The following is a 13,533-nucleotide window of genomic DNA, read 5'->3' as shown; positions in this document are numbered from 1 at the left end:
AATTAATTTAAAAAGGAAAATAAATTAAAACAAGAAAAAAGCATAAAATGAGTTTCAAAATATTAAAGGAACTTAGAAAAAGATAATAGTTATCTTTTTGAAACAATAAAATATAAAAATTAAAAGCAAATTAAATTCAAAAATGCTATTTAAAAAAGAGAAACAAATTGCGCACGCCAGCGCTTTGCCCTCTTTACGATTGCGACTATTGGAGCAGCGCGCAGGCGGACATCTTCAAAGCTCTCTGTATATTTTATATGAACGCGCACAGAGCAAAAGCTCTCTCTGAGCATCACTGGTTTCGAACATGTTCAATTGTTTTCTGTCAAAAGAGCTTTTCACCATGAAAGTTGGCAAGTGTCATGATGCAATAATACAGGTGTTGTACGTTGTGACAGCGCCAACTTGTACGCCCTTAGCTCAATGTTGTATTTTGGAAGTACGTGAGAATCGGGGAATAAATGAAACCCATTTACGAAATAGTAGTAGACTTCCTACTTTTTTGTTACCTTATAGGATATATACTACAACAGAAAATGAAAGAATTTGTATGCAATGTATTGAATAATTTAATCTGTTGCACTAATTTTGACTTACCCGATTAAACTAATTCTTCAACGATTTATTAAGTGAAACGATTTTTATGTTAAAGTTAGATTTGCGTTAGGAGGATTTTTTATATTTTTAAAACTACTTTAGCAAATCATAAAGCACAATACATACTAGCCCAACCTTAAGCTAAATACATATATATTTTTTAGAAGGTTTTATTTACTTTCACCTATGTAATCTAGTACGGCTTCAATCACTTAAGGAATAAAACCTATTAGTATAAGAAATATTCATATATTCCACTTGTACTTACAACGGGAAAGTGTATTCCGTGCAGAGGCACAAAATCCAACACAGCGAAACGACGATCAGCGAACCCACGTAAACAGCGAAAACTTCAATTAGTACGGCTTCAATCAGCTAAGGAGTAAAACCTATTAGTATAAGAAATATTCATATATTCCACTTGTACTTACAACGGAAAAGTGTATTCCGTGCAGAGGCACAAAATCCAACACAGCGAAACGACGATCAGCGAACCCACGTAAACAGCGAAAACTTCAATTAGTACGGCTTCAATCAGCTAAGGAGTAAAACCTATTAGTATAAGAAATATTCATATATTCCACTTGTACTTACAACGGGAAAATGTATTCGGTGCAGAAGCACAAAATCCAACTTGAAATCAGCACTGAAAAGCAGCTCGGAAAACACGAATTGTCTGTGAAATTCACATACACACAAAACAGCAGAAAACCTGTGGAATAATTTTATTTATAGATTCTATATCAAATATGCATAAAGTACTTACGATTTGAGCAATTGCTTTCCCAAAAATTGCAATAAATGCTGCAAATTCTTAATTTCCACAAATAAGCTATCAATTCGCATAAATTTTAATATTGATTGTCAACGAATAACAATAGAGACAAAGACGAAAAAGTCGATTAGTGATGCCAATCGTTGTCGATCTATGGTTTTGCTTGTGTGAGTACCATTTTTAGTACTTTTTCAAGAAAATCACTGTAATATAAAAAGGAGTTGGTCAAAGCGGCAATTTGAATTTCCTAAGGGCGTTCAAAATGGCGATTAGAGCGAGAGGAAAGCGAACGTATAACACCTTCTTTATTGCATCATGGGCAAGTGTGGTTTTTTTGTAAGACTTTCGTGTCAGAATAAACAAACTCTTTCAAACTATCTGGCCTACTGTCTTTCAAAAGACATGATTCTTTCTTAGCCAGAATTGCTTAGTTGGTCTAAGCTGGCCTAAGTGCCAAGTGGAATAAAAAGTGCAGAATAAGACGCAATTATGCGTACCCTCCAGCACGCTTCATAATTCAACACGAAATTTTGAAACAAAAAAAAATCTTGAGAATTTTTTAAACACACATTGTTTAGTCATTTTGAGTACTGTAATTTTAAAATTTTCCGTTTTGGGCATTCAATTCAGGGTTTTCGGCATTCTCGGAATACTTTCTTTTTATTTTATTTTTTGCACTTTTCCAATAATTTTTGATGTTTTCGAAACTTTTCAGATTTTTTCAAGACTTTCGGCCCTTTTTCGTGAATTTTTGAGTTTTCGGCAATTTTTTCGAGAATTTTTTTTTAAATATTTGAGGTATTGTCAGTACCTTTTGTCATGTTTCGGTTTTTTTCGGTACTTTTTGTGACTTTTCTGAAATTATCAGGTTCAACACATATTTATATCTTAACATTGCCTTTTTAAAACGAAATATCTGGCAAATTTTGCCTTTTATTTTAACCCCAAAAAATAGTAAAACAAAATTTTTTTTAAAGTAAAGGTGAATTTTATTTTTTAATATTTTATTTTATAGCCACGACGGCTACCGTTCAAATGTACTTTTAGTATTGATATTCATAGCAGTCTCTGCAGTCTCTAAATAATAATATTTTTTTTATTTAGCAACATTTCTTGGGTTTTGGCTTTGGCACTTCACACATTTTATTAACTGCCTACTACTGCTATCTACTCCTCCAAATTGCGGTCTGCGCTTTAACGTTGTCTAACAAATGGAGGGACCTACAGTTTTACGTCGACTCCGAAGGGCACATGGTTTTCAATGAAAATAAACACAATCGGCAGTTTTCCATTGCCTGACGAACAGCAACCGCTGCAAAAAATAATTTCGGATGGTGGTTGGTCTAAGGGTTGAACCTTACCGATTAGTAGCGCGCTCCTGTAATCATACAGCCACAGTAGCCAGCACTGGGTATTTCTTCGGAAAAACATAAAAAAAATTTCGCTCAAGAACACTGCGCTCCAAAGGTTAAGCTAATAATCCAGTTCCATCTTCGCATTTACTCTCTTCGTTTCAGACCCATCTAAACAAAAAATCTCCCACAATCATCCCACCACTCAGCTAGTTTCAAACCAATATTGCCAATTTCCATCACTACACTTCAGGCTACAAAAAACCAATCACTGCTGAACTATTAATTTCCTACAAAAAAAGTACACTTCGTTAGTTATGGGATAAACTAAAATGTGGTTAAAAATCGTAATGAAAATGTAATTAAAAAATATCAAAACTAAATGCCGCAAAAACGGTGGCTAGAAAAAATATCAACACCCAGACAAAATTGAAACAATTATTGAACCAAAAAAAGAAATTAAAAAAGCAACGAAAATTACATCAATTAAAAATTCATGCACTCAGCAGTTAGTTAGAAAATTCACATAACAATTAAATACGAGTACATACATACAGAATGCTTGCGGTTAAAATGTCTATCGAAAATGCAATGCTATAAAATTAATGCATGCATATGTATGTATGCATGTATTTATGTTTATTTACATATACAAATATGCGTAGAAATTTATTTATTGTAATTATAAATACATTCAAATGAGAAAATTTCCAATTTGATTATTTGTATTTATTTATTAAAAAGCAAATATGTAGTAAAATAGAAATGCAAATGCATTTGAGAAGCTGGTGAAAAATTAGTAGCAGCAGCAGGAAAGTGCATTGACGCAAATAGTAGAGCCGAAACCGACAAAACTCTCTGCATTTAGTATTTGCACAAATATGTATGTATGTAGGTATGCATGTACGTATAGATATAATATGGCTGAATATATTTACACTTATTTGCGAGTTAGTGACCATGTTTAACAAAAACAAAACAAAAAGTTTGCATATTGCATGAAAATACGCATAACTAACTAACCGGCCTTTAAACAATGACCAATCAGTAGGCTGTCGACAATTTTTGCTGTTGGCAATTGAAAACTATGTAATACCTCACATCACCACAATTTTAAAATAATTCAGCAGATGCACATAAATTTTATTAGAGCTTCGAAAATGCATGCAAGTAATGATGAGAGAACTAAATGTGCCAGGATTAAAGGATATTCGCGCTGCAATGCATTTTGCCAATATATACGTGCTTGATTTAGGCAAATATGCGATAAATGAATTGAAGTGCCAATCTGAATAAATTTGTTGGCTGCTAGCTCACTTGGTTATGCATTAAACATATATGTATGTATGTACATTAGACTGCATCACCCCCCATACAAAAAAAAAAAAAAATAAAAAATTGGTACTGTGTTTCCACTGGAATTATAGAATCTATTACATTTTGAGACGGACTTTTTAGAGCATCTACCACATCTACCACTCAAGGTCTGAAATCTACCACATATTCGCGTTTTGAGTAGTTTTATTTTTGCTTGACATATTTTTCTTAATTTTAAGAGCAAAAATTATCCAACACTAAACGCGATAGGGTAACTAGAATGATATAATACAAGATTCTGCATTCCCGGGGACGATTAAATTTCTCAAATACAAGTAAACAAAGCCGAATGGGAGGATAAAATAAACTGTAATATAGTACATTTTTTCAATTTTTCGACAGGAAACGCGGTTTTATTGTGTTAACTTGCAAAATATATGATTTATAAAAAGAATTAATAGCGAAAATGTTAAAAAAATTGATATTTTTGTGAAAGTATTAGCAAGTTTAAGTGCATCTAAGGTTTGTGAGGCGTTTACTTTTACTTGAGAATTGTCAAAATCGGCAAATCCCAATTAGCTGTTTCTGGAACGTGCCACATTTGTTCGCTTCTTCCTGATGTGATAAAAAGAAAAGCCGGCAGCACTCCGCAAGGTCTCAGAAATCTCTTAAAATATGTTCGAAAAATATCTTAGTATGGAAGGAACTGCTTTACACTGTCAAGGAAAAAAAAATGCCAAAACTCAACGCACTTAACACCCAATCTTGCACTTTATTATACTAAAACAAATTTTTCTAGAGTCTACCACATTTTTTCCCAGATTCTACCACACAGCATTTTTTTTAAGTCCGATCACTGCCACCAAAATACTTTGGAAGATCTACGTGACCTGGACCGATTTGAAAATACCTCCCAAAATGGAGTTTTTTATGAATAAAATAGTTTCTTAAAGATTTTTTTGAAACAAATCCCGTCAAATGACAAAACGGTTTAAGCTTAAAAAACTTGCATAAAAATATTTTTAAAAAATTTAAAAAAATTGTTACGGAAACGCAATAATGAGATTTTTGATGCTGTTTTTCTTTTTTACTTTTTTCAAAGTTTGGTATAAGAAAAACTTGAATAACTGAACTTAAGCTATTCCAGTTTAGACTTGTGAGGTATCATTGGAAAGGTTCTGTTTTGTCATCTAAGCGGATTTTTTTTTTTCAAAAAGAAACTATTTTTATTCATAAAAAACTCCATTTTTCGGATTCTTTTCGGGACCATTCAGGATATTTTGAGATATTTCGAGATTTTTGGCGCTTTTTCGGGAGACCAGTCTTCCCGGATTCAGCGACATTATTCATGATTTAATTTTTGGGATTTTTTAGGGATATGTTGGACTTTAAAAGACATTTACTGAATTTGCTCTTGATTTGTTCATGGTTTTCGTTATTCGTCGTGTTTTATTTTTCGAGATTCTTTAAGATTTTTTAGGTTTTTTTTCGGTAGCATTCAAATTTTTTGGGAATTTTTCGTGTTTTTTATGGAATTTTGGGGTTTCCGATGTTTTTTTCTTTTGTTTTTGGGACTTTTTTTAAAGACTTTTTCGGGTTATTCGCCGTGTCTTATTTTCCGCGACTCTTCAAGATTTTGGGGAATATTTTGTGTTTTATTTACTTTTCGGGATTCTCTATTCTTTCTTTTTTGGGATATTTTAGTGATTTTTCGGAAGTTTTAATAGTTTTCCGTGAAAATTAAAGATTATCTGAAACCTTTGGATTTTTTTGGAACCTTTTAGAGAATTTTCGATATATTCTTGATTTTTTTTCGAGACTTCTCGGAATTCTCCGGGTTTTACGTTTTATTTTTCTGCTTTTTTTAGAGACTTCGGTATTTTTAAGGATTTTTTTGGGACCTTACAGGAGCATCTCGAGACTGTTCAGGTTTTTTTTGACACTTTTCCTGATTTATTTGAGCCTTTCTGGAGTTTTCTTGAACGTTTTTCGGTACTCTGCGGGATTCTTCGTGTTTTACATATTGAGTTTCGAGATTTTTTCGGAGTTTCCCAAATGCTCCCATAAAAAAGTCAGACAAACTTTGACTTTTGGTCTCTATAAAAACGATTTCGACCAAGGCGAATTTATATAAGCTGCTAGCGGTAGTAAAAAAAATACATGTATTTCGTTTTTGCTGTTGGTCCAAAAATGTTAAATTTCATCTATTCTTCGCGCAAGGTAGAAGAGGGTAAGAAAACTCCAACACTTCCACTTTCTCACCCACTCTAAAAAGTTAAAAACTTGGCGGCACTGCATAGTTTCGTTTCGTTTCGTTATTTCAGCACGACAGTAGACAATGCCAATGTTGTCGAGTCGTACAATTTAGCCTAATTTACGACTTACGCAATGTGGCTGATTATTTTATAAATTTTTCTCAATATAACAATGTAGTTTTTCAACAAAATCCCCATTTAACAGAATACATTTATCCCAACGATAAAGTAATTATTTTAAGCCGTCCTCAAAGAACTTTTTTAGTGTCTCCTCAATCCACCTATTTATGGCACGTTTTATGTCAGTTAAACTTTCAAATCGAAACCCCTTATGGGATTTTTCAAATCTGGGAACAGACTACATCCTCTGGGTATAAAATCCGGAAATCAGGTGGGTGCGGAAGCAATTCCGATCCTAAATCGTTCAAAACATCCTTCGGTTTTCTTGCGCTGTGTGGTGTCTTACATTGTCTTGTTGCAATAACGGATCCTAATGCAACTTTCCTAACCCGTTTTTGACAAGTGCTTGTTGCAGTGGTCCGCTGGATAATTTTTGATGTTTTAGCAACTTCTTTCCACAAAAAGAAGCGTATAGCTCTTTGAGATTTTGCTGTGTCTTCCATGGCTACAAAAACAGTGCTATGAAAACGCGTCTGACCTCAATAGCATTGCCTATAAGTTCTACGTCATTTAAGTCTAGTCTAGCACAATTCCCAGAACTTTGGAAACATCAATCGTATATTAAATTGATTCCCAATGATTTTGCACTAGCTTTAAACAGTTTCTATAGAGAGTTCTCGGGTTTTTTGGAAATTTAACTATTTGGCATAAATATTCTTCCTCTTAATCTATAGAAGATTTTGTTGTTATGTAAACCTACCAAAATTCTTAGGTTTTTGTATAACATATTAACCCTGTAGCAAAACTAGGGTTACAATTAATATCCTTGAATCTTCTATTTCAAATATTCTATGGAAAAATAATAATCGCAAAATAAATTTTACATTCCTTGCGAATAGATTCACATAGTTCAAAGAAATTAACCATTTTACAAAATATCGCTTATATTAGGTGTATAAATAGATACTAAGTTTACTTTACATAGATACATAGATACTTCGTAGAAATTTCGCATGCTCCACTAAATCGCCTTACTGGCCCACTTTATGTAAGCAAATATATGTGTATATATATATGTATTAGATGGTAAGTGTATGCTGGCGTGCAATGTGCTGACCTGCTGTGCCACACCTCAACTAACGTAATGACCTCAAAAGCAGCAGCGGCGAGTGTAATGTCGAAATTCAAATTTGCACAATGACCATTCCCTAGACAACAAAAACAAACCACCAACAATTAGCGCAGAATGCTAACTAACGCCCCCTAAGCGGCCATCAACTTTGACCTAAGCAAACACACACATACATACAAACATTCATATAACAACAACTATTTCACATCTCACAATCATCTCTGAAATAGTTTGACATTTTGACAAGGTGGCATAATTACCTACCACCACAATTGGCAACAACGGTGAATGCATGATTTCCAGTTGGCATTAATTGGGCCACTATTCATGTGCGTGTGTGTGTGTATGTTTGTGTGGTGTTTGGTGACCAACGGATAAATCTATTAGTGTGTATACAAGTAGATGTGCTATGTTGTATACCAATGCATTTTGTTCTAGTTAAATGCAAATGCATTGATATCTATGCATGTGTGCAAATATATGTGTGTGTTTGTGTGTGTGTTTATGATGCCGCTCACTTGTAGTAATTGTGTATTGTTGCAAGCAATTACATGTCATTGTCACTGTTGCAGCAGCTGCCGACGCGCTCTAGCCTTGTTGTTGCTGTTTTTAATTGCAAGCGGTGCTTAAAAACAAAAGCACACCCCATACACACACACACACACACACACACACTTTAATATTAGTAGCTTGCATGCATGAGAAATTACCGCCATTTCACTCGGCTGCTGCTGCTGCTGCTGAAGAGGATAGGCGATGGCGGCGTGCGGGCGCGCGTTCCAAATGTAAAAAGGTCAAGTGTAATTATATTGTCAGCTCACTTTCTGGATGAATGCATATTTTGTGGCGCGCGCCTGCTACACTCATTCACATACGTACATATATTTGTATTTGGGTACAAATATGTAATTATTGCTCGGGTTAAAAAGCAATAAATAAATGGCAAAATGCAAAAAAACATTACGGCCTATTGTTTTGTTGCACTGGACTTGTTGTTGTCTTTTCTGTCGCCTTCTCAATTGTTTATTAATTTTTTGCTGTTTTTGTGGTCACCGTTGCTATCGCTGCTGTTGTTTTTGGCACTGTAGTTATTGGGCTGAATTTTTATAATTTGCTACATAATTTTCGAGCGCCACATGCAGTTGTGCGAAAGGATATATTTGTAAATATGTGCGTATTTTTTATTGATTTTTATTTAAATGTATGCACATGAGGATGGTCCTTAAAATGTTAATATAAAAATTTTTTATGTGACACTCATTTATACAAAACATACAAAGAAAAACATTCACGAAAATTTCAAAATTTTAAACTCATTTTTAGGTATCGCTCCAAGGTTTGAATAAGTTTGAATAAAAAAAAAATCGCCAAAATTCTACCAAATTTTTACTTGAATTCTAATAAATTTTACATATTATTTATATATATGGGACCTCCTGTTATTGGGTTCTGCGTACAAAGAAGTTTTCTTTTCTTTTCTTCTTCATCGAAAAATTTAAATTTTTTAAACTTATTTTTAGGTGTCGCAGGGTTTAAAAAAATTTAAATTAAACAAAAATCGGCGCAATTCGAAAGAATTTTCATTTTAAATCTGATATAACGGGTGATTTTTTTGAGGTTAGGATTTTCATGCATTAGTATTTGACAGATCACGTGGGATTTCAGACATGGTGTCAAAGAGAAAGATGCTCAGTATGCTTTGACATTTCATCATGAATAGACTTACTAACGAGCAACGCTTGCAAATCATTGAATTTTATTACCAAAATCAGTGTTCGGTTCGCTTTACGTCCGATTTATGGTCTACATAATCGACCAAGTGAGCAAACAATTAATGCGATTGTGACCAAGTTTCGCACTCAGTTTACTTTATTGGACATTAAACCAACCACACGAATGCGTACAGTGCGTACAGAAGAGAATATTGCGTCTGTTTCTGAGAGTGTTGCTGAAGACCGTGAAATGTCGATTCGTCGCCGTTCGCAGCAATTGGGTTTGCGAAACACATTTCGAACCGAACACTGATTTTGGTAATAAAATTCAATGATTTGCAAGCGTTGCTCGTTAGTAAGTCTATTCATGATGAAATGTCAAAGCATACTGAGCATCTTTCTCTTTGACACCATGTCTGAAATCTCACGTGATCTGTCAAATACTAATGCATGAAAATCCTAACCTCAAAAAAATCACCCGTTACATACTTGATATACTATTAAAACTTTTTCATATAAATTCATAAGCTCGCTGAGTTATAGCTAATCAAATATCCACTTTTGTCGAAGTTTTGTTATTTGAAAAAAAAAGTTATTATTTTCAAACCCTGGTAGCGCTATTTTTAGCTTTTAAAATTTTGGTGGATGTCTTTATTTCGCGCGTTGAACAAAATAAAGGGGGAATGATGTTGATATTTTAATGTATACCTTAATGAACATACCACATACATAGAAACATAATAAATAAAATTATATAAGTAAGCCTGCCATAAAGCGACATTGTTAAAAAGCCACAAACATGCAGAAAAGTCGAACACACTTTGTGTGGAAAAAAATGCGTGACACCGTCAGCAAAAAAAAAAAATTAAAAATCAACGGGCAACTTCACACTTGCTCTTTATTATACTAGAAATTAATGGGCTACAAAGAACTGCATACTTAGAATTTTTCTGTGGATTTATATCGTACTTCCTATATAATGGGCTAGACTTGTAAACATATGTACATATCGAGCCCTAACCGCCAAAATAACGTAAGCGACATTTTTTCAAAATTTTCTTTTTGATGCAGAAATTCATCTAAATGCTCTAGGAATATTTCTGCATCAAAAAGAAAATTTTGAAAAGAATGTCGCTTACGTTATTTTGGCGGTTAGGGCTCGATATATAAATAATAGATTACATAAAAAAAAAATTGCAAAAACTGAATAAAATAACGTGTACCTATTATTGCGACCTGGAGTGTATGTATGTATATGAGCAAATCTGACTAGTTGTTACATTTTTCGACAAAAACGTGTTCTGGGCGTGCATTATCTTCGGTTTTGCACAAAGAACAAAATTCCGTCGCGAAACTGTATTTAAATTAAAACCGAAGTGATATACTAAAAAATATAAAAATAACAACTCGTGCTCATATACCCGTATGTTGTTGTTTATGTAACGTATACGCCTCGTAGCAACATACAAACTCAGCAAACACCTTCACTCACACACCTTAACTTAAAAGCCATATTAATTAAGTGTAAATTAATATTGGCATGGAATATTTTTCTATTTCTTCAATTTTATAATAAGTGTGCTAGTAAAAATCGTAAAATTGCAATTTTCGTTTCGCAAATCATGGTCATCTTAAAAACAATTTAATTTATTTTTTCTTTTCATTTGGTGGCACACCTAAATTGCCTCATTTTGGCAAGATTAATATTTTCACTGTTTAATTTTAAAATTTTGAAGTATCTAACAGGCGCACTCAGAAACGATCCTTAAATTAGATCTAATGGGCACTTAACTAATGATCGTTAAATCTGTTAATTAATGTTTCCTCTCAGAGTTAAAAATTATGAAATTATGAAAATTTAAGTATGGCCCCAGTTGCGGCCCTTTATTTTTGTGGCATCCCCGCAAACATATTCTGAGCGTTCAGAATATATGAGTCCGAAAGGTGTCCTAGGTAGGTAAGAAATATGAGCTTCAAAAACAAAAAATTTTTTACTCTTATATGAATCTTTTAGGATTCATATATGAGCCAAGTTATGAGCCAGCACCTTGTGCCAATATAAAAACAATAAAGATTTGAAATTTATATCTAAACGTGTTTATACAGAAATTGAAAATAATTAGAAAACAAAAAATGAACAAAATTTAGCTTCAGCTGCTGCTATTGAATGCATGTTGGAATGTGTATATGCATGTGAGTATGTATGTATGTTATTTGCATGGACTTTTTGCGGAATGCCTTTGCAAATATAGTGAGTTGAATAAGACTCAAAGAGCAACCTAAAATAAGAGTCCGAATGTAGCAATTTATGAGGCCGATACAGGTCTCAAAAAGAGTCATATATGAGGCCAAAACTTGTTTTAAAAGAGTCCAAAATGAGCCGTATATGAGGCCAATAAGAGTCCAATATGACTCATATTGACGCTCATTTGATGTATGAATTTAAGCTCATATAAGTCGACATTCGTAGGAAGGGAAACACACTCATATCGGACTCTTAAATGAGCTCATTATGAGCGTAATAGTCCGAAATAGGACTCCTTAAAGACTCATTTATGACTCCAAATGTTTGCTGGGATTACTCACTTTTTTCGTTCAGTTTGAAATAAAGTATAAACTGGTTCAACAGACGGAATGGCTGAGTGAGCAGAGCACTGGCGTGCCATTCGAGAGATCCGAGTTCGAGTGCTAGGGCAGGAACATTTTTTTCCCGTATTTTAATTATTTTTTTTTTCTTGTTCAATTTTTATAAACTGTCCTTATTGAATTTTTTTGCTTTTTTGATTTACTTTTCTTTTGATTTATAGATTTTGTGGCTTTAAAGAGGAAACATTTTTTTTTTAATCTAATTAAATTTTTTGAAACTGTTTGCTGAAGGACAAACAAGACCAATAACATGCCGATTCTAGCATCTGTCTTTCAACTCACCTCAGTCTTTCGAGAGACAACTATCTTGTAAGATGTGCTAATAGTGTTATTATATTTATCATTTAGCAATACGTTTTCTAAAAACTAAACGAAATGAAAAAAATATTTTTTTTATAACAGGAAAAACTAAAAAATTGAGAAACTGCAATTAAAAGAAAAAAGATGAATCAAAAAAAGTTTTCAAACGTTAAATAAAATAAAAAATATGAATTTTCTAAGAAATAAAACTAAAAAAAAAGTGTATTAAAAAAAATTTGTTGCCGAGGATTGAACTCGGATCTCTTGAATGACAAGAAAGTGCTCTGTTCACTGGGCCATTGCCACTGTTACAGCAACGTTATCGAAATTGAAATTTATTGAAAACAAACAAAAAATTTCAAAATGATTCGTTAAAAAGTTAAGTAAAGGTTTTTGTTTACTTAAATTTAATGTACATTAAATGCTGTTAATGAATCATTAACTGACTCTGAGAGGGAATTTTTTCAAATCGTTACTGAGGGACACCTTAAGTAATCATTAAACGACTCTGAGTGCGGCTGTTAGACTTCTAAAATCAAAAAATCCTTAAATTTCAAATGTTTTATAGAACAGTTGCGACAGAATGATGCAGAATGCATGCTGCCATTTTTTTTTATATTTGGTGGTACACTCTTGAAACTTAACAAATATGTTGTGTTTGATGTCAACTTTTATTGCCTCGAATATGAACATTCTATTTCTTCTCAAAGTTATTAAAAATATGTGTATATTATTTTTTCGAGTGACAATAAAAAAGGAGTAATTTCTGTACTTTTTCGCCTAAACAAACGTTTTGAGGCTAAAGTTGTTCAAATACTTGATTTATTGATTGAAATAAATGCAAGAAGAATCATTTAGCGTTTTTTGTTCTGGCGAAAGGAGAATGACACAAAAAAATGCAAAGATTTGCGCATATAGGTATGTACATACGTAAGAATGGTTGGGTGCCATACCAAAACAAACATCCACATTGACCCGCCCTAATGTGCGTATGTAGTTGAATGAAATTAAGTGCAGATTCCATACAATGCAATAAAAACAAAAAACACATTATTATTAAATTTTTTCCTTGCATAATTAATTGCAAAATTAAATGCTTAAGTATAGAGTCAAAAATGTCAAACGCATTTAAGTACGAAACCTAATTGTAATTAAAACTTTCCCATTATTAAATTACTTGTATAAATAGAAATTTAATAGCATAAGTAAACAAATTCCATCTGCATCGTTGCGCGAACAATAAGGGAATAAAATATTAATAAAAAATTACGCTTATAAGTAGTGGTATTGATGCAATGGAAAGTACTGGTTTTCACGCGATGGGGCT

At 33.0% G+C, this 13,533-nt stretch overlaps 1 protein-coding gene across 1 annotated transcript; it reads right to left on the bottom strand.

The window, feature by feature from the left end:
- Positions 1 to 790: 790 nt before the first annotated feature.
- Positions 791 to 1,639, bottom strand: LOC108376210 (uncharacterized). Its single transcript, XM_017632403.1, has 5 exons — positions 1,364 to 1,639; positions 1,192 to 1,309; positions 1,029 to 1,135; positions 866 to 972; positions 791 to 808 (listed from the first exon to the last, which is right to left on the bottom strand). Exons 1-4 carry the CDS (start codon positions 1,441 to 1,443, stop codon positions 969 to 971), a joined length of 309 nt encoding a protein of 102 aa, XP_017487892.1. The 5' UTR covers positions 1,444 to 1,639; the 3' UTR covers positions 791 to 808; positions 866 to 968.
- Positions 1,640 to 13,533: the final 11,894 nt, after the last annotated feature.

Source organism: Rhagoletis zephyria, unplaced genomic scaffold, assembly GCF_001687245.7.
Source record: "Rhagoletis zephyria isolate East Lansing unplaced genomic scaffold, Rhagoletis_zephyria_1.1 Rzeph_scaffold_10063, whole genome shotgun sequence".
NCBI lineage: Eukaryota > Metazoa > Arthropoda > Insecta > Diptera > Tephritidae > Rhagoletis > Rhagoletis zephyria.
Note: the sequence above shows the minus strand (reverse complement) of the source record. Positions and strands in the feature narration are given on the sequence as shown.